The sequence below is a fragment of the Thecamonas trahens genome (assembly GCF_000142905.1).
Source record: "Thecamonas trahens ATCC 50062 unplaced genomic scaffold supercont1.1, whole genome shotgun sequence".
NCBI classification, from domain to species: domain Eukaryota; order Apusomonadida; family Apusomonadidae; genus Thecamonas; species Thecamonas trahens.
The window spans coordinates 101,130-124,482 of NW_013657679.1; the positions used below are offsets into that span (position 1 = coordinate 101,130).

At 62.3% G+C, this 23,353-nt stretch overlaps 14 protein-coding genes across 14 annotated transcripts in view; 4 read left to right on the forward strand and 10 right to left on the reverse strand.

The window, feature by feature from the left end:
- Positions 1 to 7: 7 nt before the first annotated feature.
- AMSG_00039 (uncharacterized protein) lies at positions 8 to 2,490 on the reverse strand (the record flags this gene model as incomplete). The annotated part of the gene is made up of 2 exons (XM_013907455.1): positions 8 to 438; positions 504 to 2,490. 2 exons carry the CDS (start codon positions 2,488 to 2,490, stop codon positions 8 to 10), a joined length of 2,418 nt encoding a protein of 805 aa, XP_013762909.1.
- Positions 2,491 to 4,657: 2,167 nt separating this feature from the next.
- On the reverse strand, positions 4,658 to 6,175 carry AMSG_00041 (3'-5' exonuclease). The gene has a single exon (XM_013907456.1). The coding sequence runs from the start codon at positions 6,060 to 6,062 to the stop codon at positions 4,707 to 4,709; it is 1,356 nt and encodes a 451-aa protein (XP_013762910.1). The 5' UTR covers positions 6,063 to 6,175; the 3' UTR covers positions 4,658 to 4,706.
- Positions 6,176 to 6,885: 710 nt separating this feature from the next.
- Positions 6,886 to 7,817, forward strand: AMSG_00042 (uncharacterized protein). Its single transcript, XM_013907457.1, has one exon. The coding sequence runs from the start codon at positions 6,910 to 6,912 to the stop codon at positions 7,798 to 7,800; it is 891 nt and encodes a 296-aa protein (XP_013762911.1). The 5' UTR covers positions 6,886 to 6,909; the 3' UTR covers positions 7,801 to 7,817.
- Positions 7,608 to 8,720, reverse strand: AMSG_00043 (ATPase; the record flags this gene model as incomplete). Its single annotated transcript, XM_013907458.1, has 2 exons — positions 7,608 to 8,610; positions 8,698 to 8,720. The coding sequence occupies 2 exons, from the start codon at positions 8,718 to 8,720 to the stop codon at positions 7,815 to 7,817; spliced, it is 819 nt and encodes a 272-aa protein (XP_013762912.1). The 3' UTR covers positions 7,608 to 7,814.
- A 263-nt stretch (positions 8,721 to 8,983) lies between these two features.
- Positions 8,984 to 9,682, reverse strand: AMSG_00044 (sentrin-specific protease 8; the record flags this gene model as incomplete). Its single annotated transcript, XM_013907459.1, has 1 exon — positions 8,984 to 9,682. One exon carries the CDS (start codon positions 9,680 to 9,682, stop codon positions 8,984 to 8,986), a length of 699 nt encoding a protein of 232 aa, XP_013762913.1.
- Positions 9,683 to 10,257: 575 nt separating this feature from the next.
- AMSG_00045 (cell cycle checkpoint control protein RAD9A) lies at positions 10,258 to 11,925 on the forward strand (the record flags this gene model as incomplete). The annotated part of the gene is made up of 2 exons (XM_013907460.1): positions 10,258 to 10,371; positions 10,461 to 11,925. The coding sequence occupies 2 exons, from the start codon at positions 10,258 to 10,260 to the stop codon at positions 11,706 to 11,708; spliced, it is 1,362 nt and encodes a 453-aa protein (XP_013762914.1). The 3' UTR covers positions 11,709 to 11,925.
- Positions 11,636 to 14,366, reverse strand: AMSG_00046 (GlcNAc transferase). The gene has a single exon (XM_013907461.1). It carries the CDS (start codon positions 14,268 to 14,270, stop codon positions 11,739 to 11,741), a length of 2,532 nt encoding a protein of 843 aa, XP_013762915.1. The 5' UTR covers positions 14,271 to 14,366; the 3' UTR covers positions 11,636 to 11,738.
- Positions 14,367 to 14,635: 269 nt separating this feature from the next.
- On the forward strand, positions 14,636 to 15,298 carry AMSG_00047 (uncharacterized protein; the record flags this gene model as incomplete). The annotated part of the gene is made up of 1 exon (XM_013907462.1): positions 14,636 to 15,298. The coding sequence occupies one exon, from the start codon at positions 14,636 to 14,638 to the stop codon at positions 15,296 to 15,298; it is 663 nt and encodes a 220-aa protein (XP_013762916.1).
- Positions 15,156 to 16,077, reverse strand: AMSG_00048 (uncharacterized protein). The gene has a single exon (XM_013907463.1). It carries the CDS (start codon positions 15,825 to 15,827, stop codon positions 15,324 to 15,326), a length of 504 nt encoding a protein of 167 aa, XP_013762917.1. The 5' UTR covers positions 15,828 to 16,077; the 3' UTR covers positions 15,156 to 15,323.
- Positions 16,078 to 16,210: 133 nt separating this feature from the next.
- Positions 16,211 to 16,844, forward strand: AMSG_00049 (uncharacterized protein). The gene has a single exon (XM_013907464.1). It carries the CDS (start codon positions 16,225 to 16,227, stop codon positions 16,753 to 16,755), a length of 531 nt encoding a protein of 176 aa, XP_013762918.1. The 5' UTR covers positions 16,211 to 16,224; the 3' UTR covers positions 16,756 to 16,844.
- AMSG_00050 (uncharacterized protein) lies at positions 16,774 to 18,046 on the reverse strand (the record flags this gene model as incomplete). The annotated part of the gene is made up of 2 exons (XM_013907465.1): positions 16,774 to 17,801; positions 17,972 to 18,046. The coding sequence occupies 2 exons, from the start codon at positions 18,044 to 18,046 to the stop codon at positions 16,881 to 16,883; spliced, it is 996 nt and encodes a 331-aa protein (XP_013762919.1). The 3' UTR covers positions 16,774 to 16,880.
- Positions 18,047 to 18,353: 307 nt separating this feature from the next.
- Positions 18,354 to 19,298, reverse strand: AMSG_00051 (uncharacterized protein; the record flags this gene model as incomplete). The annotated part of the gene is made up of 1 exon (XM_013907466.1): positions 18,354 to 19,298. One exon carries the CDS (start codon positions 19,296 to 19,298, stop codon positions 18,396 to 18,398), a length of 903 nt encoding a protein of 300 aa, XP_013762920.1. The 3' UTR covers positions 18,354 to 18,395.
- A 68-nt stretch (positions 19,299 to 19,366) lies between these two features.
- Positions 19,367 to 21,876, reverse strand: AMSG_00052 (carbamoyl-phosphate synthase subunit L ATP-binding; the record flags this gene model as incomplete). Its single annotated transcript, XM_013907467.1, has 2 exons — positions 19,367 to 21,691; positions 21,805 to 21,876. The coding sequence occupies 2 exons, from the start codon at positions 21,874 to 21,876 to the stop codon at positions 19,514 to 19,516; spliced, it is 2,250 nt and encodes a 749-aa protein (XP_013762921.1). The 3' UTR covers positions 19,367 to 19,513.
- A 167-nt stretch (positions 21,877 to 22,043) lies between these two features.
- AMSG_00053 (uncharacterized protein) overlaps positions 22,044 to 23,353 on the reverse strand; it is a gene marked incomplete at its 5' end in the record, with an annotated part of 1,485 nt that continues 175 nt past the window's right edge. Inside the window, one exon of the mRNA XM_013907468.1 lies at positions 22,044 to 23,266. Within this exon, the coding sequence (XP_013762922.1) occupies positions 22,095 to 23,266 (1,172 nt within the window). The 3' untranslated portion in view covers positions 22,044 to 22,094. The remainder of the gene's footprint in view (positions 23,267 to 23,353) is intronic.

A 23,353-nucleotide genomic window follows, 5' to 3' on the forward strand; every position in this document is an offset into this window, starting at 1 on the left:
GCTCGAGTCACAGGGTGGCGGCCGTGGGGCGGCCGGCGCGGGTGTGGAGAGCACGTGCCGCCATGACGGTGTAAATTCGCTGGGCGACGTTGTACTCGACAGTCTCGATGAGCGGCGCAAGCATGCCGGTGTCATCGACGTGGTCTGAGACGAGCTCCGGGTGGTGCTCGACGAGCGAGGTGATGCAGGCGATGGCGGAGCGCTTGTCGCGGGCCGAGATAAACACTTTGGAGGGCGTGGCAACGGCGGAGCGATCGAGGCCAAAGCCGTGGAGGGCGGCAAGGAGGTCAGAGACGTCCGGGCGGACCTTGCTAAGGAGAGCGTTGAGTGGGGCGAGCGGGTCATAGTTGGAGAAAGATGTGCCCTCGGCGAGGTGGGAGATGAGCTTGGAGAGGAGGACGAGGGTAGCGCGGCCCTCGGGGGTGGGCTCGGGGGTTTCTGTGGCGTAGACGTGCGGCGAGAGCAGCATGGGCAGGACCATGCGCTGGATAAAGAAATGGCACCATAGTTGGGCATGATGACCGCGGCGTCAAGCGCACGGCATAAGTCATGGAACCGCGGTGGGAGTGCGCGTGCGGCGTGACCGAGGGCGACGATGAGTGCCGAGAGGAGGCGATGGACCGAGACAACAAGCGCGCGGGCTTTCGGCGAGGCCTCATTGGCCAGTGCCGAGGTGTCGAGGACCTTGCACGAGGCGCCGACGGGCGCAAGGACCGGAAGGAGCTCGGTGCGGAGAACGTCGACGGTGACGAGCTCAAAGTAGACCGAGAGAATGCGCGACGGGGGTGAGTTGCGCATAAACGATGAGAACTCGCGGATGGAGGCGCAGCGAGTGCGGAGCGTGGCCTTGCGGCCGGGAAGGGCGCCTCCGGATGCCGGGTCGGCGCGGGTCTCTGGGCTGTTCGACTCCAGCTGGCGGTTGATCCATTCGCCGGTGAGGGCGGCGACAAACGGCTCGGCGTGCTCCGACGCGAGGCCAAGGCGGACGTAGGCACGGGCGAGCGCATCGGCTTGAGCTGATGTCGAGGCGACGACATCATGAAGCGCAAGGTAGAGGCGTGGGCCACCGACAACAAAGAGGACCCGCGCAAAGAGGTTGACAAGGGCCGGGACCGGGAGGGCAGCGCGCTCGGGTGGACCGGCGAGGACGTTGGCGAGATGAACGAGGACGTTAGCAGCGCCGGAAAAGGTGTTCGAGTCGACCCAGAGGACCGAGCCGCAGGCATCGAGCAGCAGCTCGAGGTGCTGGGCAAGCGGTGCGGCGATGCGGTCAAGGGCGGTCTCGACGTCTGCAGCGGTGATGCCAGAGCGGAGGTCGTTGGGCGCGGCGGGCGCGTCGCGGAGCACGGCGGCAAAGAAGGCGTCGCGCATGTCGAGGTGCGACGCGACAAATTCGTCGTAGCACCCGAGGTGGGGGTGCTTGGCGGCAGCAGTAGTTACCCCAGAGGCAAGCTTTTGCAGCATCTGCGAGAGGACAACAAGATTACGGCGGGCGCGCTGACTCGGTGCCAAGCCGATGAGGCCGTAGCGGGCTGGCGAAGCGAGGGCCGGACAAATGAAGCGGAGGAAGAGGAAGGAGCCGATGGCAAAGTTTCCGGCGCCCTCAAACTTGGCCTCGACCGCGGTGTGAACAATAGTAGCGACGGCGCGCATGAGCGGCGGCATGGCGGAGACAGCCGCGGCGAGGCGGGTAAAGACGGCGTGGCCGTAGTCAATGACGGCCTGGGCGTGGGCGGCGAGGACAACGTCCGGGCTAGCGGCGTTGCCGATAGCAGCCGAATCGAGTTTGGCCGGATCGAGCTCGAGGTCACGAGCCGGGTCGCAGAGCTCGTGGACGATCCACGCCAAGTTGGTGTTGAGGTACTCTTGCCCGACGAGTGAAGCGAGGGCGGTGAGGAGGCGGGAAGCTGACGAATTGCCGCGGAAGAGCGTAGTGACAGTGTCGGTGGCGGCAACTTCGGCAGCGACGGCCCAGGCGAGGAGATCGAGGAAGCGGCCGTGTGGGAGAAGGATGGTAGTGAGGATGCGGGCAAAGGCGAGTGACATGGGCGCGCCGAGCGGAGTGGCAAAGAGCGCTTTGGGCAGGGCGAGTGAGGGGTGAACAAGGAGCTCCAGCAACGGCTGCGATGGGCCGAGGAACGTCCGCGTGGTGTGGGAAAACATCCACCGTTGGAAGAGCCAGTCGGGGATGCCGGTGAGCATGCGGACGAGGTCTCGATCGCCAGCGACCTCCATCTGACTTCGCAAGAGGTCGCACGAGTCGGCCACCATTTTGGCGGAGAACGGGAACATGACCGAGTCGTCGCCCAATCCTGAGATGACGGTTGTTTCGGCATCCGAGCGCGCAGTCGAGGTTGAAAGCTCCGAGATGGACCGCACCGCGCGCGGATTCGACGAGTCTGGTGAGAGCGGCGATGAGCCAATGTCAGACGACGACGCGGCGATATCGTGAGCCAGCGCCGACGCGGCGTCGTCCGAGAGGTGCGGCATGGTGAGTCGGACGCGAGCAGTAGAGAGAACATGTGGAAGGGCAGCGTCAGCTGATTCGGGTGAGAGCGAGCCCGGTGGGACAGGGAAGCCGCCGGGCACCGGCGAAGAGCTGGCGTCGCCGGGAGAGCCGACGTCGCTCGTTGAGAGCGCCACCACATGATAGGCACTGAGATCATCCAGTGTCTCACCAAAAGAAGAAGAAAAGGAGGAAAAGGTATCCCCATCCGACGAGATATCATCAAACGAGACGGTGGCGACGGTGGCCGACTCTGCCCGCAATCGCGCGAGGGCATGAGCTGCCATAGAAGGCGGCAAGTGGGAGGCCTGTTCGCCCTGCAAGCCATCATCACCATGGAGCGTTCCTGGTCGCGATGATGGTGGAGTACCAACCGTGGCCGGAAGAGGATCAGGCGAGCCAATAGCCACATGGGAAGAAGCTCTCCGCTCGGGACAGACCGGCCGAGCTGAGAGCGATGACGGGGTCGAGACAGCCGAGAGTTTGGTCGAATCAAGCGAGAGTGAGGCCACTCCATCAGCCGATGCGGCCAAAGGCGAGGAAGAGAGCAACGTTGTTGATGATGATGGCGATGATGATAATGACGATGGTGCCGGCATGACCGTCGCTGACGCCGTCGTCGCTGAAGTTGTCGCCGCCGTCTTGGCCCGGAGATACTCTAGCTCCAGGGCCTGGTCGGAAAGTGCGTCATTAGCACGGGCAAGGGCGGCCCGGAGGCGAGCATTCTCTGCCCGAAGTTGTTGTACTTCGTCCTGGGACATACAGGGGGGTGGGGGGGGGGGGGGGGGGGGGTAGCGAAGTGAGTGGAGTGTGTCGCACGAAAATGGCGTGGGCACGGGCAGAGCAGCGGGGCGGGGGGAGGGCCCATCTCTCCCCGCCCCTGGGGGTTGGTGGCGATCAGGAGGCTCTGTCTGTGGCAGATGGATTTGATGTGGAAGGGACGGGCAGAGTAGAGGGAGGGGGCTTGATTACATGGGAGCGGCATGATCGGTGGGAGGTGCTGGGATGGTGGACTCGAGAGTAGGGAGGACGTTGTTGGCGAGCTTGGTGGCGGTTCGTGCATCTGTACGGAGGCGATCGCAGAGATCATGTGTCAGCGGCATCGATGCGGCGTCGTCCTCAAGAGCATCGACCTCGTCGAGGAGGGACACGCAGTGGTTGATCTGCTCTTGCAATTGTCTCATCTGTAGCACAAAGATGGGCGGAGACAAGAGTAGTAGTGAGTTTCTAGCCCCATTTCAGCCTCAGCTAGCCGCACCACACCATGTGCCTGGGCCATCCGTCGCAGCCATCATCATCATCATCATCATCATCATCATCATCATCATCATCATCATCATCATCATCATCATCATCATCATAATCATCATCATCATCATCATCATCATCATCATCATCATCATCATAATCATCATAATCATCATCATCATCATCATCGTCATCATCATCATCATTGCCCATGTCCATGTCCATCATCATCATCAGCACCATGCTCATATCCATCATCATCATCAGCACCATGCTCATATCCATCATCAGCACCATAACATCACACACATCACATTGCATGACATGGCACACATCCCTCACTCCGATCATGTCCAGCACATACCCCATCAGCCACATCGCGGGTGGCAGACTCGCCCTTGGCCTCCACCTTTTCCAGCAGAGCGTTGAAGAGTGGAAGTAGGTCAAAGGCGGCTGTGAACTCGCTGTCGACCTGGCTGAAGACTCCGACGGCCACACGGTCCGAGACAGGCCCAGCAACAGGCGTGCCCACACCGGGCGACCCTGCCCACTCGTTCATGCTTATGTTGCTCTCGCCTTCCATCACGCGCAGTCGTCACAGAAGTCAAGTGTCCCGCCTCCGACCACCATCTCGCCCAACTCGCCCGACTCGCCCAACTCGCGAGACACGCCCGACACGCCCGACACGCCCGACTCGGGAAGACGCCCGACACGCCAGGTTAGAGACGAGGGAAGATTGATGAACGGGGCGACGGGCAACAACAGGCTGCAGGGAAACGGAAAAGAGGCTGCTGATTGTTGACGCATGTCATCATCATCATCATCATCATCATCATCATCATCATCATCATCATCATCATCATCATCATCATCATCTTCTTCATCATCTTCTTCTTCTATGCACGGGTGATGGTGTTTGGTTTGGTTGCTCCTGCTGTGGTGTGGAAGTGGACTAAGGCTCTATCGTGCCGTCGGTGAGGAGGAACTGGGTGACACGGAGCGTGCAGAAGGCATCCGAGGCCGCGTACATCAGCTGCTTGTGGGCAAGCGGCCAGGCGGACCAATCGGACATCTGCGCGCCCTTGCCAAGGCGCTTGCCAAAGATGAGGGCAACAAGAGCGCGGAGCGAGGCCGAAACAAAGCCGCGATCGCGGGCGAGTGGAACAAGGTCAATAAAGCCGCGCGGCTCAAAGGAGCCGTACTCAGCCAGCCGGCCGAGGTCGCCGTGAACGCCCGGCGCATACTTGGGCACGTGGCTAGCCTCGAAGAGCGGGATGAGCGGCACAATCGTTCCGAGGACAAGAACAGGGATAATGTAGGTGATGCCCGATTCGAGGGCGAGCTGGACAATGGCCGTGGGATTGGGCGCCGCACCCTTGATGTAGTTGGGCTGCCACTCGGTGTCAAAGCCGATCATGGTGGCGAGGCCTGTGGCAAAAGCGTTGAGGATCTTCTCGACAACGATGGCCATGGCAGCGGCCGACTCGACGATCTCGATGTGAGTCTCCAACTTGGAGAGACGAAAGAGCGGTAGCTCGTTGATGTTGGCCTTGGTGATACGCTTCTCAGCGTGGATCCAGTAGAGGTGGGACTTCGCGCCCTCGAGCGACGGCATGGTCTTGCCGCACTCGGGACAGACGATCTTGCCGCGATGGCCAACAGCACGGGCATGGGCTCGCAACGCCTCATCTGACCCGGTCTTCTTGCAGTCGGAGCACTTGTGTTGCTTGTGAAGGTGTTGGACACGCTCGTCGTCGGTGAGAAACACTTCGCTGCAGTACTTGCACGGCGTACCCTCGTAGTCGCCGAGCACGTGGTCGGCTTCGGTGACACTGACCAGTTTGCAGCCCTCACTCGAGCTCCCAGGCGGATACAAATAAATAATGCTCCCACCCCTCCGAATGCTCATATCAAGCAAAGACATGATGTCCGAACCAAAGATGACGGCCCAGTACGGCTTGACCGAGCCCACGGCGTTGAGCATGATGTCGGCGGCGACCTCGCCGCCTCCATCAAGCTGAAAGTAAGCGGTGATGGTAAGGACAAAGCGGACACGCATCGGCTCCCACTCTTCAGGAGGTGCAGCATCGACTGAGCCCAGATGCTTGATGTAGAGCTTGTCCCGAACGTCCTTGGGCAGATGGTTGAGACCGATGATGGAAGTGGTCGAAGCCGTTGAGATCAGAGCATTGAACAGCATCCGAGCAGGCGCTGGCACGCCCACATCCACCGCAATCCTCGCCCGTGCAGCACTTGTTGTACTCTTTGGATGCGTTGCGAAACCAGACACAGATGTCCGTTCAAGCATGGGGAACGCGGTCCGCCACGTGGCTTCCTGCTCGCGTCCTGCACCCGCGCCTGCATCTGCTGACGACGATGCCGGCGCCGAAGATGCCGCTGTGCCTGCTCCGCCATTCTTCCTTCCATTGCTTCCGCCCCTCTGGCCTTTGCCTCTACGTTTGCCTCTCCGCGAGCCTCTGCCTGGCATGTGGGAGAAAGAGTCGAGTGTGTGTGTGTGGTGGGGGAGGACGTCAGTAGGCGGCGATCGAGGGCAGTAGGCGGCGATCGAGGGCAGTAGGCGGCGATCGAGGGCAGTAGGCGGCGATCGAGGGCAGTAGGCGGCGACCGAGGGCAGTAGGCGGCGAGTCGCAGTGGAGAAGGGATACGGTCAAGATGTTAGAGGCAGTGTAGGTGGTATAAGACAATAAGCATTCATTTCATTCGGTATCATGTGGATCCCCATCTCCATCACTGTCCCCGATCTCCCTCCCCACCCCGATCACCACCACCCCATTCCCCCACACCCTGCCAACCACCATCCATCCACCATCACACCACCACCACCACCACCACCACCACCACCACCACCACCACATCCCCATCTACTCATCCTACCCATCCCCATCTCCATCACTGTCCCCGATCTCCCTCCCACCCGATCACCACCACCCCATTCCCCCACACCCTGCCAACCACCATCCATCCACCATCACACCACCACCACCACCACCACCACACACCACACACCACACACACCACTCCACCCCCCGCCACACACACACACACACTTTCCCCCTCCACCATCCCCCCCCCACTCGTGCCACACACAGGCATCCTCAGGTTGGACACGTAGGAGACAGACAGTGACAGAGACCATGTCCGAGGTTGTGGCCATGGACGTGGAGAGCAGCGGCAAGGCCAAGGCCAAGGCCAAGAGCAAGGACAAGGCCAAGAGCAAGGACAAGAGCAAGGGCAAGGGGAAGGAGAAGAAGAGCAAGAAGATGGCTGACAACAAGAAAAAGCCCTCGTCGAGGAAGCGGGCCAGGGAGGAGGCATCGCCCGCAGCTGGCCAGGCTGCAGGGTCATCGTCAGCGGGCGAGCCATCGGCCGCCAAGAAGGCAAAGACTATCATGATGGAAGGTGATCTCTCCCATGCTATGCTGGCTGCCCAGAATGCTCGTGGCTTGGTTGTCTTTAAGGTCCCTCGTGGAACGCCGGTGGCCGACGTCACCTCGTCGCTGGCTGTCCGTCTTGCTGCTGATGACAATGATGATGATGACGGTGCTGCCCGTCTGGTCGAGGTCGAGGCCAAGGGCGGGAGCCTGGTGTGGGAGGAGGCTCCTGCACAGGATGTCGAGGCTATGCGCGTGCTTCTTCCAGAGCGCGCCCGCATGGATCAGCCCGTCATGACCAACAAGGTCGTGCAGATGTTCTCGGCTCGCCGCGAGCACGACATCCCAGCTCTGCCGCTGGCGTCGGGCTCTAACGACGCCGCCGCCCCAGGCGCCGCTGATCTGCTTGCCGCAGCCATGAAGTTCCCCAAGAAGAAGCAGCTCGAAGGCCTCGGCCTCTGCTTTGTTCCGCTCGGCGCAAAGGCCGCCAATCTCGGCAAGGCTGCCAACAAGTCGGCCGCGCTGCCTGCCACCCCGCAGGCGTCCAAGGCCAAGGCCAAGGACAAGGACAAGACCAAGGACAAGGCCAAGGCCAAGGACAAGACCAAGAAGAAGGACAAGGACAAGAAGAAGAAGAAGTCTAAGAAGAAGTAAAACCCTCCTCCCCATCATCGCCGCGGCTGTAGACCAGCCTCCAGCGCGTCGAGGAGCTGGCTGGCAATGCGGACGTACGCCTGCGCAGCCTCGGACTGCGGATCGGCCACCACAATTGGCGTGCCGGCATCCGCCGCGGCCCGCACACCGGACGAGAGCGGCAGCTGGCCGAGCAGCGGAACCGGGTCGCCGTCGACAGCGGCGTTAAGCTTGTCGAGCCCGCCAGCGCCAAACACATCGTCACGCTCGCCGCACGACGGGCACGTGTAGTACGCCATGTTCTCCACCAGGCCCAAAAGCGGGACCCGGAGCTTGCGGAACATGTTGGCGCCCTTGATTGCGTCGACAACCGCCACCTCCTGCGGCGTCGACACGATGACCGCGCCCGAGAGCGGGACCTCCTGGGTGAGTGTGAGCAGGGCATCGCCGGTCCCTGGCGGAGTGTCGATGACCAAGATCTCTGTCGGGCCCCATTCGACGCCCCACACCAGCTGCTTGACCATGGACATGACCATCGGACCACGCCACACCGCCGGCTGCGCCGCCTCGTCCATGAGAAAGCCGAGCGAGGAGGTGGCCACACCGTAGTTGATCACGGGATCCAGCAGCTTTGTCTCGGCATCCATGGCCGGCGGTTCAACAGACTTGACGTTCATCATAGTTGGCAGCGAAGGACCAAACACATCCACATCGGCCAGCCCCACCCGCATCTTGCACGCCGTCGCCAGCGCCAGCGCCACATTCACCGCCACCGTCGACTTGCCCACGCCGCCCTTGCCGGACGCCACCGCCACCACATGCCGCGGCAGTCTCCGCCGCTGTCCCCGCCCACGCGGCTCCGTAGCAGCACTACCGGTATGTCTCCGCATCCATGTCTGCACCACTCGTTGCCTGTACCCGCCCAGAACAACCCCAAGCATCGGTCACTGCCGCGTCGAGTGAGTCGCCCACCTCCAGCCACCACTCGCCGCCCGCTCGCCGCCCGCTCACTCGCCGCCACGCTCGCCACAAGACACGCCCGACTTCTCGCCGCAAGCCAAACAGCTCGCCCGCCCAACCGGCTCGATCGATGGTTGCTTAGCCATCAGCATGGCCATCAACCTTGTTTATCACATTGCTGCACTAATCCCTGACCGCCACGATCCCCCCCCCCCCCCCTCTCTGACAAGGTCGAGCCCTCGTCTCATTCCCTCTGTTCAGCAGCAATGGCGTCGATGACAGAGCGGACATGCAGCCGCATGGCGACAAGCCGATCCGGCCGAGCGGTGACTGGCTCGCCGGCGGCGATGCAGTGCGCAAAGTGAAGGAGATACACACCGCAGTCGTAGCCGTTACGCTGCTGCGGCGTGTTGCGGTCAGCCACAAACGATGCCTCATTGCTGACCGGCGGATCTGCGTTGTAGGTGACGAAAAAGTCGACGACAGCTGCGATGTCGGCTGCCGCCGCCGCGTTGCACCCGCCAGCAGAGTCGTAGTGACGATACGTCCGATCTTCAGCCGAGTACACCAAGAGCGACCAGTGCGAGCCACCGATGTGATCTGTGAGCGAAGTCTTGTCATTGACGGCAATGACAATCTGTTTAGCCTTGCCGAGGCCGAGCGGCTCAAACGATGGTGCGAGCATGCTGGGATCAGGCACAGCGGTCATGAGAAAGACAGTGGCTGGCGGAAGAAAGACAACCGGAAGTCCATCGCCATCGCCATCGCCATCGCCATCGCCACCCGCCACCACATCTCTAACCAGATACTCAAAGTAGAACGAGATGATGTTGTCGTTGAGCCACGCCCCGTCGTCAAGCAGCTCGAGCTCGCTCTGCAGCAAAGTTGTCCCACCAAGTGTACACAGTCCCACGCGGCCACTTTGCTTCTTCTCTGCTGCCATATCCGTTGTCCTCCTCTACTTCCGAGCTTCCAAGTCAGGTGTCGTGGCTCATCTCGTCGTATGTGCGTCTGAGGCCAAAGCAAAGCAAACGTCCCATGGAGCACGGTGATCACCATTTGCCATAGTCCGTATCGGACTTTGGATTGGGGGCGTAGCACTTGCCATCGGATGACCTCGCCACAGCGGGGGCAAGCACCGATGATGATGTAAGTCCGATATGCGACAGATCACATTGCCATCTACCTCACGACAAAGTTATATACGTTTAAGCATGGTATTTCTCTTGCTCTTCCTCTAATCCTGGCCAAGTCACCTGTGGCAACTTCCTCTGCCGGTCTCCAGCTCATCTAGCATCAACTGCCACATTCCATCGCCATGGCAAGCACTACCCATGCCTATCCCGGCACATCCATCATCATCATCATCATCATCATCGTCATCGTCAGTTGTCACCACAATCTCGCCATGCCAGCTGCTGTGCGCCCAACCGTAGCCACTCCCCTCTGCCTTTGCCCGAGCGCAGAGTGTGCACCACCCCTCTCCCTCCCCCCTCCTCCCCCCCCCGGACACTAACCATGGTGCTCCTTCTACGAGCCACTCTCACCGGCACCCTCCGCCCCTTTGCCCGCATGATCCAATGCATGGCCCGTGTGGGCGAAGATGTGTCCATTGAGGCCCACCCTGGCGAGGTACGAAAAAGGTCGTGGTTCTGCCCCCTCCTCCTCTCCCCCTCCCGCCAACCCTACTCACCCCCCCTCCCCCTCCTCCGTGGACACAGTTCATCATGAGGACCATCAACGGAGCGCGGTCTGCCTACTTTTCGTTCTCCATGCGTTCCGGCTTCTTTGCGGCGTATGAGGTGATGCTCAGAAGCGGTGAGCCCCTGAAGGTCAAGGTCATGGCCAAGGCTCTCCTCGCGGTCTTCCGCTCATCGGCCAAGGTGAGCAAAGTCGCCTCTTGCACCCTCACCATTACCGATGACAGAGTCATATTTGTCCTCTTGGCTCCTTCGGGCCTGACCAAGGTCTACCGCATCTCCTACGAGGTCTCCGAGAACATGCTCGCCGTCTACGAGACGACCACCGCGCCCAACTCGTTCGTTCTCGCCCCACGCCTCCTTGCCGCTGCCATCGGCACTTTTCCGGCCTCTCTGCAGGACGCCACGCTCGAACTGGCTCCAAACAAGGTCCAGCTTGCCTCACACATCGAAGCAAGCGATGCCGTCGGTCTGCCCTCGGGCTCGGCCCGGACCAGCACCCAGACCCATGTCACCCTCGACACCTCTCACTTTGAGCACTACATGCTTGCTCCTGACGGTGTGAGCATCACCTTTTGCCTCAAGGAGCTCAAGGCCATGCTTGCCTTTGCAGAGTTTACCGGCTCGCCGCTGCGGACCTACGTCCACGGCCCGGGCCTCCCGATCATCTTTTCCATCACCGTTGCCAACACCTTTGCTGCCGACTTTGTCATTGCCACCCTCATCAACGACGACGACAACGACCCGCCGGTTGTTCCGCGCCGGACCACCGCTGCACCACCGGCAGACGTCGCAGTTGTCTCGTCGAGCGCAGCGAGTTCGGGCTACGCCGCCTCGGGCACAGGCGCCGTGCAAATGGACATCGAGACCTCGGGCGCCGGCCCGACGCTGCCTCACAGCCCGGGCTCGGCTGGTGCCTCGGCGCCGCAGCTCTTCCAGGCCTCGCCGGCTTCGCTCGGCCTTGCGGGCCTCTCGGCGGTCTCGGGTCGCGAGTACGCAGCTTCGTCATCGCAGCACTCGCCGTCGCTCGGTTCGCACACACTCCGCCCCGGCCTGGGCGTCACGCCGTCGCGGCCGGCTTTGCCGCGGCCGTCGCTCGTCGCCTCGCAGCTGCATGAGCCGTCGCCGCTGCAGTCGTCACAGCTGAAGCGGCGTCGGCCGCAGGCCTACGCCTCGGCCTCGGACGACGACGCTGAGAGCGACGACGGATCGGTCGAGGCCACCCCGCCGCCGCCGGACCTTAAGCGCGCGCGCGGGCTGGGGCATTGACCGCACCCGGCCTGCCCATTCACACTTGCATCATACATGCCTGCTCTCCGGCACCCCGTACCGTTCGGCATAGAGCTTGGCCATGTTGGGGTTGCCGAGCTTCCGCGCAATCGGCATGGCCTGGAAGGCAGAGGTTGGAAACGCTGGCACGAGGTCGATGCCCGACCGCGGGAAGACCCACTCGAGGAGCCTGAAGAAGATAAAGTCGAGCGCCATGAGCATGCAGAAGAGCTTGCCGGCCCACAGGCCGCAACCGTAGTACCGCCGGAAGCGCTCGATGAGCGGGACCGGCTCGGCGCTCATCATCTTGTCGTAGACAACCTCGGTCCGCGCCGCCACGTCGTTCCAGTTGTACATGTTGCGGACTGCGCCGTGGAACTCGTACGGCTGCACATCGTGGACCTCAGCAATAGCCTCGTCGAGCCGCGCAATGAGGTCGCCCGGCTCGGGATCGGCCAGCTTGATCATGTGCTCCGGCAGAACCTCGGGCACGCCGCCGACCCGGGTTGAGACAACCAGCAGGCCGCACGAGACAGCCTCGACAATGGCAATGCAAAACGCTTCGGTGAGCGACGAGTTGAGAAAGATGTCGCCGCGGACGAGCACGTCGCGGACGTCCTCGTGCGCTACTTCGCCGAGAACCTCGACCCGGTCGTGGAGCTGGAACTCCTCCAGCATCTCCTCCAGCGCCAGCATCTTGTCGCCGTCGCCACCGATGATCCAAGAGACTTGCGGGTACGCCTCACAGATGCGCGGAATGATCTGGATGACTAGATCGACTCCCTTGCGGTAGACTAGCCGCGACATGACCACAATCGTGATCCGCGAGTGGTCCTTGGCTGCCGGGTTTGGCCGAAACACCGTCGTGTCCACTGCGTTGGGAATAACCGACACATCGCGCGGATCGAGCTGCGCCCGCAGCACCGTGTTCTCCTTGGAGGTGTACGAGACGCAGATGACGTGGTCAATGTCCGAGAGCGTGAACTTGAGCACTTTGTTCATGTGGATCGACGACGCGTCGTGAAAGCCAAACAGCGAGTGGTCGGTGAAACACACCTTGTAGCCCATTGTCCGCCCATGCAGGATCGCCTCGTGGCACATGCACGAGAAAGCGCCATGCCCATGCACAATCTGCACCTGCTCGCGGATAAAGACGTTGCGGAGGAGCGGGAACATCGAGAAGAGCGACGGAAAGGCAGACTGCTGGTAGACGGGCATGAACGGGAGATGGTACACCTTGAGCCCGTTGGTTAGCATCCGCACCCCGTGCCGCGAGTTGTAGGCGTGCGTCACAATAATGACCTTGTGCCCGCGCGCAAGCAAACATTGTGAAAGCTGGTACAGGTGCGACTCAACGCCGCCAAACCGGGGGTAGAAAAAGTCGCAGACCATGGCAATCGAGTACGTCTCGCGCACGTCTTTGCTCGCACCGACGCGGACCGGCGGCAGCGACCGCGCCGTCACAAACGGCGAGACGCCCGCGCCCGACGTCCCGCCGCTGCTCCCGCCCAGCCCTAGCGTGGCAAGGTCTACCCCGTCCAAACTCGGCGAAATGAGCGGCGGGACAAGAAGCTCGGGCCGCAAGCTCGGCTCGACTCCCACATACCTCGCGCGCCCCGCAGACGTCTCCACTTCATCGCCGTGGTCAAGCATCGAGAGCGGGACGCCGACCCGCGGCGGGAGGCCAACTGGCTCATCGTCATCGTCCTCCTCGTCGTCGTCGTCAAACTCGGAGAACACCGGCCGCGCATGCAGTGCAACAGACCGGGACGATGCTGTAGACGTCGATGCTGCTGACGACATCCGCGCGCTCGACCGCAGCGACGCAGCTCGGCTTGCTCCGCCGGGCTGGTCGCGCTCGTACTCGCGCTCGCGTTGGCGTCGTCTCCGCCGCCGCCGCTGCTGACTCGACCCAACCAATACCTCGCCGCCGTCACCCGAGCCCGAGCCTGAGCCCACGCCAGATGGCCCCAGAACCCGCATCTGCGTGCCAGCGCTCTGCCCGACGCCCGATCGCGAGCTCCGCGAGCTCTGCGTCCCACCGCTTTCAGAGCACGAGCTCGAGCCCGAGTCCGAGGCTGACGACAGGCCCGAGCCCGATCCCGAGTCTGAGTGAGACGACGAGTCAGACTCCCTGCCGTTGTTGCTTCCCAAGCGAGCATCGCCGTTGTACGCGTTGTACTCGCCATCATCGTCATCGTCCTCGTCGTCTAGCATCTCGTACGCAGTCTGCACACCAAACACAGGCTCCGACTCGTCGGAAATATCCGAGTCTGGCCCACGATCTTGCCCCACTGCAAGGGCTGCCGTTGTTGACGTGGCGGCCATGGGCGTTCCTGACGATGCCAGCAGCGACATGGTTGCTCTTGCTCCCGACTCAGGCGATGACGATTCCCGTGAGAGTCTTCCTTGTGGCAGCGAGCTATCTTCCCCCCACCACTCTCCAGACGAGCCATCTCCATCTCCGTCACCCCACAGTTCTTCATCGCCGCCATCTGCTCCGCCCTTGGAGGAGTTGTCCCCCACCACCACCAAGGCGCCCTTCTTGCCCGACTCGGCCATGACACAAACACCCGTTCACCAGTAGTTGACCAGTGTCTCCCTTCCCCTGTGGTACAGATGTAACCCTATGTGTGTGGGTGGTGACGCAACAGTGTGCTGTTGAGCGAGGTGTGTGGCTTTGGCCGTGGGTCCTGGCCTGAGTCACCGTGTGGTGGGCATGGGGGGGGGGGGGGGGGCGATCATGATCATGATCGCGATCGTGATCTTGATCCGAGTCGTGTTGCCAGTGCCAGCGCCCCGAGTCGAGTCGGACACGCGCACCGACCCCCTCTCGCACACACATCACTTCCTTGGCGACAGAGATGCAGAAGAGTAGCACGTGTGCAGTCATGGGTATTTTGGCGGTTGTTTTGACAGTGGCAGTGATGGCGGCGGCGGCGGCAGCGGCGGACGAGACCGACTACTACCAGCTGCTGGGCGTGTCAAGGTCGGCGACACCCAAGGCTGTGGATGCTGGGTATGAAGCTGCGCATGCACAGATCATGGCGGGAGAGGTCGGCACGAGGTCGCGCAAGGATGCACTGCTGGCCATCAATCAAGCTTACGCAGTGTTGGCCGATGCAGAGGCGCGTGCAGAGTATGATGCGGCGAGAGCCGACGCTCTGGCAGACGAGGCCGACGCGAGCCGGCGGGCGCAGGTGCTGAAGGAGGCCAAAGAGGTCGAGATGAAGCGGCAGGAGCGTCGCAGGGTGCCGGGCACAGAAAAGGTGCGGTACTCGCGGAACGAGCCGCCGGCCTTCAACATGGATCCCAACTGCATCCACTGCATGAGCAACGAGCACGGCGTCGAGGTCATCCACTCGGCCACCGGCGTCGACAAGTTCCTCGCGACCTTTGATACCTTCCTCTGCTCCTTCCTCTGCCCCATCCCTATCTCACCCGAGCTCAGTCTCACTCTCTTTATCATCGGCTCGGTCGTCTTCTTTGTCGGTACCCTCTTCCTCTGCGGCAAACTGTTCGGCTGCAAGGAGCCGCCCACAAGCGAGACTGACTCTGCCCACGGCGACGACCATGCTCACTCCGAGTAGCGACCCGGCTCTCCGACTGTTGCTGCTATGTGGGAAAGACCCGGACTGTGTTGGCGATCGGACCACGGCACATCGGACACGGCGCGCCCGACGCCACAATTACCGCCGCATCGTCTTCGCACAGGCAAAGATGATGGCACGGCTCGATGAGAACCACTGCATCGGCCTCCCAGCAGACGGTGCACATGCCGCGATCGGCGCCCTCATCGCTCGCCGGTGGCGCCCTGGCCAGCGGCGGCGCTCCCTTGGCCCCATGGCCATGACTGACTTGAGGAAACACCCCGCCTGCGCCCGCGCCTTCCAAACACACCCCGCTGCTCGGCCCTTGCCCGCCATCGCCGCCCTTCTTGCCCTTGCCCTTGCCCTTGTCCTCCTCCTTGCCGAACCACGAGTTGAACACGTACAGCCCGGCAGCACCCACCAGCGCGCCGAGAGCAAAGACCGCCGCAGCAGCACCACCACCACCACCACCACCATTGTCCCTCTCATCATCTTCTTTGCCCGTCCTCCGTCTTCCTCGTCGCGACATGGTGCCCTCTGCCCGCGTCAAGAGATGCAACACGCTCGTGCTCGTGTTCCTGGTCACTCCGAGGTCATCAAACCGAGTGTTCCTTTTCGTCACCTTTGCCTCGGTTCACGACCTTTTTTGGTTCATTCACACGGTACGGTACACTCATGGCACCCTTGCGCTCTCCACCGTCAACATCAACACGTACCAGTCTGACTGTTGTACAGACATCACTTGGGGTAATTATGATATGTCATCATATTGAAATAATCATGCTCTGGTGGCTGAGGAGACGTGCAGAAGTCGACAGCGCTCGCTGTCGGGAGTCGACGGCGGTTCACGACCTTTTCCGGCCGGCCGAGCATCGGCGGCTCGCGAGGTACGAGACGGGGTACCACTTGACGAAGCTTCACCAGACATGTCGTACTGGACGCTTGGGCTGTTCTGCGTGGGTGTAGGAGTGGCGCTTGTGGCGTTGTTCATCTGCTGTGGTTATATGCTGGCGGTGGATGTGACGCTGACCACGTCGCGGTTCCTGGCGTACCCGCCTGGGGCAGTCTGGAGGGGCCTTGCCGACCACGAGTCGAACCCTGTGACGGGGCAGGCATGCCGTTCACAGCGTCCGTTTGGCACGGGAGACATGCCTGGGTGGGTGGAGCAGATGGGCTCGTCGTCGGTGGTGGTCAAGACAGTGGAGAGCAACAAGCCGACCCTTTTGGTCCGCCACTTTGACGACCGCGGGACAACCATGACTTCTCGCATGGTGTACCAGATGGAGGCTGCCGAAGAGGAGGGCGTCCGTGGCACCCGCATCACCATGATCCAGGATGTCTCCGTCCCGCGCGGCACTTGGCACACTCCGCTCTTTCGCATCCTCGTCCGCATCTTTGGTACAAAGGGCATGACCGCTTTTCTCGCCCGCCTCAATCGCTACCTCGGTCGTACCTGAGCCGACGTGGTCTGGCTTGCCGGTGCGCTTTGTTTTACGCCACGGCCGCCCTACGTAGTAGCTTCTTGCAGTAAAGCGAGTCCGGAAAGCTACGTCACTGAGCATCCGATGGCGACGCGCATGGCTTATGTGGCGGTGCCGAGGACCTCGGCAACCTTGCTCTGCAGGGCGCGGATGTTGGCGTTGAGCTCGTCGTCATCGTCATCGTCGTCGTCATCGTCGTTGTCGTCGTCCACCACAGGCCGGCTCGCCTCGAGCAACTGCGCTTCCAGCTCCAAGTTGGCAGCGCGGAGATCGTCGTTCTGGGTGCGGAGATTGGCAAGCTGGGCCTCGAGCTCGGTAATCAGATTCTGCGAGTCTCCGCCCTTGGCAGCCGCCTTGACTGCCTTCTCCAACTGCCGGATCCGCTGCTGCTGGATAAAGATCTCCTGCTGGAGCACGGTAGCCCGCTTGTCCTTGGCCGCGATGGCGGCCTCGAGCTCGGCCACACGCTGCTGCTCGCGGGCGACGCTGGCGGCGTTGGCCGCGGTGGCACTTGTTGCAGCACGCTCGGCCTCCCACGCCGCCTTTTCATCGCGAAGCTGCGCAATGATCTCGGTCGACGCGTCGCGGTGGGCCACAAGGACGCCGACGCGCTCCTGGAGCGACACATTGGTTTCAAGCGCATCATCGAGCTCGGCCCGAAGAGCTTCAACGCCTTCCGCCTCAAACTGGGTGCGATACCTGGCGATGACATGGACCATGTGCGAGTTCTTGGTCTGCAGCGCACAGAGCTTGGCCTCGGCCTCGGCCAAGCGGGCCTCGAGCAATGCCCGCGGCTTTTCTGTCTCACACCCGATGAGCGTGCTGATACGGGAGACCTGAACAGCCAGACTCTCCCGATGCCGCCCCGCCTCCTGCATCACCCTTCCTGCCGTTGCCTGGGCCTTCAGCTGCGCTATCTCCTCCCGCAACGCGACAATGATGGCCTGATCCTCTGCCCGCAGCCGCACCGCCCTCGACGCCTGCTCATCAAACCGCTGCACCACCCGGCTTACTTGCTCCAGCTACACCCACCCCCGCCCCCATCCATCCACTCCACACAATCCGTGAGTCACATCCATGCCAATCGTATCCTGTCGCCCTCCGTCGCCCTCCTCCGTCCCCTCCCCTCCCCTCCCCCCCTCCCCCCCCACCCTTCCTCACACCACGGGCACCCCCTCAATCGCATCCCTACCTTGGTCTGGAGCATGTTCTTCTCCAAAAGCGCACGGTTGAGCGCTTGCTCCAACTCTGCCTGGGTGGTGGCCATGACCAGCAGCCGCCAGTTGGGTGTGTCTCTGTGGTGGTGGCAGTGTGCGGTCGGGCTGTGGTTAGTCTGTGTGGTTAGTCTGTGAACAGCTTGCTGTAGCCAGCGGTGGGCAGCCGCACGTGAGCCAAGATCAAGCCAGGGGGATAGACTGCCACGCAATGGATATGAGACCTACTCTTGCTGGGGTAGTAGCACCCTCTCTATCATCGTTGGTCGTTTGTACACTTGCGATCAACTCGGAGGGTGTGTCGGGCAAAGCCACGTTGAGGCCACGGGTGTGCGCGCGCATGATGGGGGGGGGGGGCGATCAGGAGAGAAAGGTGCGTGTTCATGTCGTCAACACATCAGATTAGCTGACAGAGACCAAGAACCGGAGATCAATGGTCTGGTCAGAGAGCTGGGTACGGGTGTAGGTCGCGGACGAGAGCGAGACGGCGTACAGGGTCTTGTTCGGGTCGGTGCACACAAGGTACATGTTGCCAGAGGCAATGTCGTAGGTGGCATCGGCGGAGCAGCCGTATCCGTAGTCAATCTCGGTGAGCTCGACGACCTTGGTGACCTTGAGAGGGTTTGAGAGTGAGAACTTGGCGACGTAGGCGTTGGTCGACTCGGTGGCCATGACGACGCCGTAGTATCCGTTGTTGCGCCAGTTGAAGACCAGCGAGGTGATGAACATGTCCTGATCAGGCGAGTAAATGCGTGACGGGTAGCCGCCACGGTACATGTTGGTGCCATCGGAGAGAATGAAAACGTTGTTCGCCGAGTCCCACGTCGAAGAGACGATGCCCTGCCCAGCAAAGACAGGCATGGATCCAGAGGCGCCGATGGTGCCATCCGAGAGATCGACGGTGCCAAAGGTCATGTTCTTGCCATCGATAGCCAGGTACGATCCCGGGCCGCCACCGCTAGCCGGCTCCGAGACAAGAACCACGTTGTCGGGCGGGGTAAAGCGGGTCGTGGTCGATCCAGTGCAGGTGCCCGATGAGGTGATCTCCACCAGCGCGAGCTCATGGTTGAAGCTCACATACGCCAGTTCGGTCGAGTACGCGCCAGGAACAAGGCCAGCAAAGGGGAGACCAGGAATGTCGCACGCCGAGTCGATATCACCCGTGTCAGGCTCGATGACCACCAGCGACGACGACGTCGTCGACGAGCTGTTGGACACTCCGGCAAACAGAATGCCACCGTGGGCAGGACACGCGAGGAGCAGCGAACAGACAAGGGCCACGACAACAACTGGAGTATGATACATGATGGGGTGAGAGTGGTGTGTGGAGAGCAAGGTGGAGGTGGAGAGAGACAAAGGAGTGAGAGCTCTGCTGCTGGCATCTGTTTTTTCCCACTGGAGCAATCGAAGATTCCTCGACCGACATGCTGGGCGTGGTGTTTGTCCTGCTGGCGTGCGCATGCAAAGGGCTCTGCTGCTTTGGCTCCACCAAAGTGCGGCATGGCATGGTGTATCATCTGCTATTCATCGTCGTCGACAAGGATGACCAGGACGTCACCGGCGGCAACGAGCTGGCCGGGGTTGACAAGCACGGCATCAACGATGGCGGCTTCGGCAGTGGCAAGCACCTTGGTCTGCATCTTCATCGACTCGATGACGACGAGGGTGTCTCCGGCAAATACGGTGTCGCCTGGTGCCACGCCGACAGAGACGATCTTGCATGGCATGGGCGCCCGCGGGGTGAGATCGCGCCCACTGCTGCTGCCAGACCCCGTGCTGGCGTAGCCCTTGGAGCTGGCAAACCGGGAAACGAGCTCGACTCCCATTCCCGAGGACTGCGGCGAGAGGCTCGGCGAGTGGACGAAGACTCGCATGCCCTCTGCGTCGGGTGCATCAGCCGCAATGCCCGCGTGGCAGGTGTACCACGCGCTTGCACCGTCAATGGCCAGACGCATGCGGTAATCGCCGTCGAGCTCGCCGAGCAGTACGTCAAAGACCAGCTCGCCGTCGGCGCCGACCAGGGCCCCCGGGAGCGAGAGCTCAAACGCCTGCGGCGCCAGCGTTGCCGGTGCGGACGCGCCCGTCTCGTGGACCGCGCGGTATGTCGCTGCAATCGGAGCGCCACCGCCGGGCAGAGCAATCAGCTGCTTCTGGGTGCGGGTACGGGCAGTATTACACCAGCCGGAGGGGATATGGCGGAGAAGGTGCGGCCGCGGGGCCGACGGCGATGCCCGTGCCCGCGCCCGCACCACCCATCCGTACACCAATGCGGCAATGGCAAGGCGCGGGGTGTCGGTCGCGCGCGCTGCCGCGTCTGCGGCCACCAGCGCTGCTGCCGGCGTGTGGGTCGGGATGAACGACGTGAGCGTTTCGCCAGCGGCAAAGGCCGCGTGGCCGACAATAGCGTCGAGAAACGCGATGTTGGTTGTCACCCCGAGCACCGCGGTGTGGGCGAGCGCGGTCCGCATGGCGCGAATGGCTTCCATCCGGTTGCGACCACTCACCGTCAGCTTGGCCACCATGGGGTCGTAGAAGACCGAGATGGCGTGACCGGTGGCAATGCCGGCGTCGACGCGGACGCCCGGCGGCGAGGTTGGCGGCACAAAGAGGTCGACGCGGCCGGTGCACGGGAGAAAGTTGTTGAGCGGGTCCTCGGCGTAGACCCGGACCTCGATGGCTGCTCCCAGCGGTGGCGGCTCGCACCTGTCCGCGCTCTCCTGGTCGACAGCCCACGGACAGTGCGCAAGAAGCGAGGGCAGCGCCTCGCCTTGGGCGACGGCAATCTGAAGCGCAACCAAATCTAGGCCAGTTACGGCTTCGGTAACCGCGTGCTCGACTTGGAGCCGGGTGTTCATCTCCAGAAAGTAGAACGGAGGCAGCACGTCCGACTCGGAATCCTCAAATCCGAGGTGCGGCGGAGAAGCGTCGACGATAAACTCCACGGTGCCTGCACCGACGTAGGCGACGGCGCGGGCAATGGCAATGGCAGCGGCACCCATGACGGCACGCAGCCGCGGGCCGAGCGCCGGCGACGGGGCCTCCTCGACCACTTTTTGGTGCCGTCGCTGGACCGAACACTCGCGCTCAAACATATGGACCACGTTGCCGTGGGCATCGCCAAAGACCTGGAACTCGACGTGGCGCACAGAGTCAAAGTACCGTTCCAGCAGCAGAGAGTCATCGCCAAACGAGGCCGCGGCCTCAGCCTTGGCCGACGCGATGGCGCCTTCCAGCTCGGCCAGATCGCGGACAACTCGCATGCCCTTGCCGCCGCCGCCCGCCGAGGCCTTGACCAGAAGAGGCGTACCAATGTCTGCAGCGGCAGCCACAAGGGCTGGGACTGACTGATCAGCACCTGCGTAGCCCGGGATGACTGGCACGCCGTCGGCGGTGGCGGTGAGCAGATTCTTGGCGCCGATTTTGGAGCCCATGGCGTCCATCGCTTCAGGCGATGGGCCGATAAAGACCAGGCCAGCCTCGCCCACCGCCCGTGCAAACTCGGCTCGTTCTGAGAGGAAGCCATAGCCCGGATGCACGGCATCACACCTTGTTGCCCGAGCAGCGTCGATGAGAGCATCGACCACCAGATACGAGTCGATCGCCGGCGGCGGGCCGATGAACACTGCCTCGTCTGCTGCTGCCACATGCAGAGCATCGGCATCTGCCTCTGAATACACCGCAACAGTGGCAATACCCAGCTACAAACAATCATGGTCTCAGTGACAGTGAGTGGGATGCACGAGCAGGGAAGCAGGTCCGGGGTGGGGTGGGGGGGTGGGTGGTTAGGGGTGGGGGGGAGGCTTCTGCATACCTTGCGACAGGTACCGATGATACGGAGGGCGACTTCCCCTCGGTTGGCCACCAGGACCTTTGAGATGATCATTGTAAAAGTATATGTATGTGTGTGTGGTGGTGGTGGTGGTAGGGGGGGGGGGTGTAGTGGTGTTGGTTGGGCTGGGGTGAGTTGATTGGTCTCGATCGGGCACGCGTGCGGAGTGGAGTCGGTGGTGTCACGGTAGATGTGAGGGGAAAGGGGGGGGGAGGGGGAGGGGGCAGGGGGAGGGGGTGCTTGGGGAATGAGGGATGAGGGATGAGGGATGGTTAGACTTGAAGATACTCGGCATCAGCATCGGGAGGAAGGTGCTTGACGCGATGGCGTGGGTAGTCGCGTGGGACGCACTTGCCGTGGCGGTTGTAGCCGGTGGGGCGGGCGTGGGTGAGGAGGCGGCCGAGGATAGGGACCTTGAAGATGAGAAAGTGGACGGAGAGGAGGCCGTAGAGGGTTTTGGTCCAGTAGATGGTCGACTTGAGGCGCCAGTTGGAAGAGAGACCCTCTGCGGCGATCGAGGTGCGGCGGTCGTGGTCGTCGAGGGCGGCCCAGACGATGACGGAGAAGCAGACGAGAAAGACGAAGGCATCGAGGATGACAAAGGCGCGCAAGCGTCCGCCGCGGCCAGCGTACCTTGGCTTGCCGCAGCACGAGCCGACGATGCGGCCTGGGCTGTGCGGATCGACGGCCGAGGCGTCGCCGGAGCGTGAGCCGTCATCGGACGACGGCGTGCCGTGGCGGGCGTGGAAGGCATAGACTTCGTCGGGCGAGAGGATGCCGTTGCCGTCGACGTCGTACTGGGCATGGGCCGAGGAGAGGACCTCCAGCGAGGTCCCGCCCTTCTTCTCGGACCGCGGGAGGAGGGCGGCGGCGAGCCAGACCATGACGACTTGCAAGAGAAAGAAGCCGGCCTCCCACAGCGGGAGGGTGGGCCCGGTCTTGGCGCACTCGTTGACGGCTGGAGAGTCTGGGCCGGTGGTGCAGAGGTAGTAGAGGACGGCACCGTAGCAGGCCGGGAACAGGCCACCGGTGATAAACTGGACGCCCTTGAAGGAGAGGATAAAGTCGACGAGCTGGAACTCGTCCGAGTGGTCGATGGCGAGGAGGACGGCAAGATAGAAGGCCTGCGGGACGCCAAAGAGTGGAAATACAGAGGCGAGGGTGAGGAGGAGGAAGAGCGGGTTGCGGAGACGGCGCCAGAGCGATCGATCATAGGGTCGGAGTGTGTAGAGAAACCCAGCACGGAGCCAAGCGAGCGGACCCGGCCAACCACAGCACGGCGGAGGACGACCATGATCAACAGGCACCTTTGCCACGGCCATCTTGTCCAGGACAGCGCCCATGACCTCGATCTTGACGTCTGGCCAGATGTCATCAATGGTGGCATCGACAGCTCTCTGCACAACAGCAGGCATGTACGGATCCTTGGCCCGGGCCTTGACGGCTTCCCCCGCAGCATCCAGAGCTCTAGAGACACGTGCCTCCAGCAGGAGTGCCACACGAGTCTTGATCCGAGCCAGAGCGTTGGCAC

Coding starts and splice junctions, on each gene's coding strand:
- AMSG_00049 (XM_013907464.1), top strand. CDS start 16,225: ATGTCGTACTGGACGCTTGGGCTGTTCTGCGTGGGTGTAGGAGTGGCG.
- AMSG_00048 (XM_013907463.1), bottom strand. CDS start 15,827: ATGTCGCGACGAGGAAGACGGAGGACGGGCAAAGAAGATGATGAGAGG.
- AMSG_00046 (XM_013907461.1), bottom strand. CDS start 14,270: ATGGCCGAGTCGGGCAAGAAGGGCGCCTTGGTGGTGGTGGGGGACAAC.
- AMSG_00041 (XM_013907456.1), bottom strand. CDS start 6,062: ATGCTTGAACGGACATCTGTGTCTGGTTTCGCAACGCATCCAAAGAGT.
- AMSG_00042 (XM_013907457.1), top strand. CDS start 6,910: ATGTCCGAGGTTGTGGCCATGGACGTGGAGAGCAGCGGCAAGGCCAAG.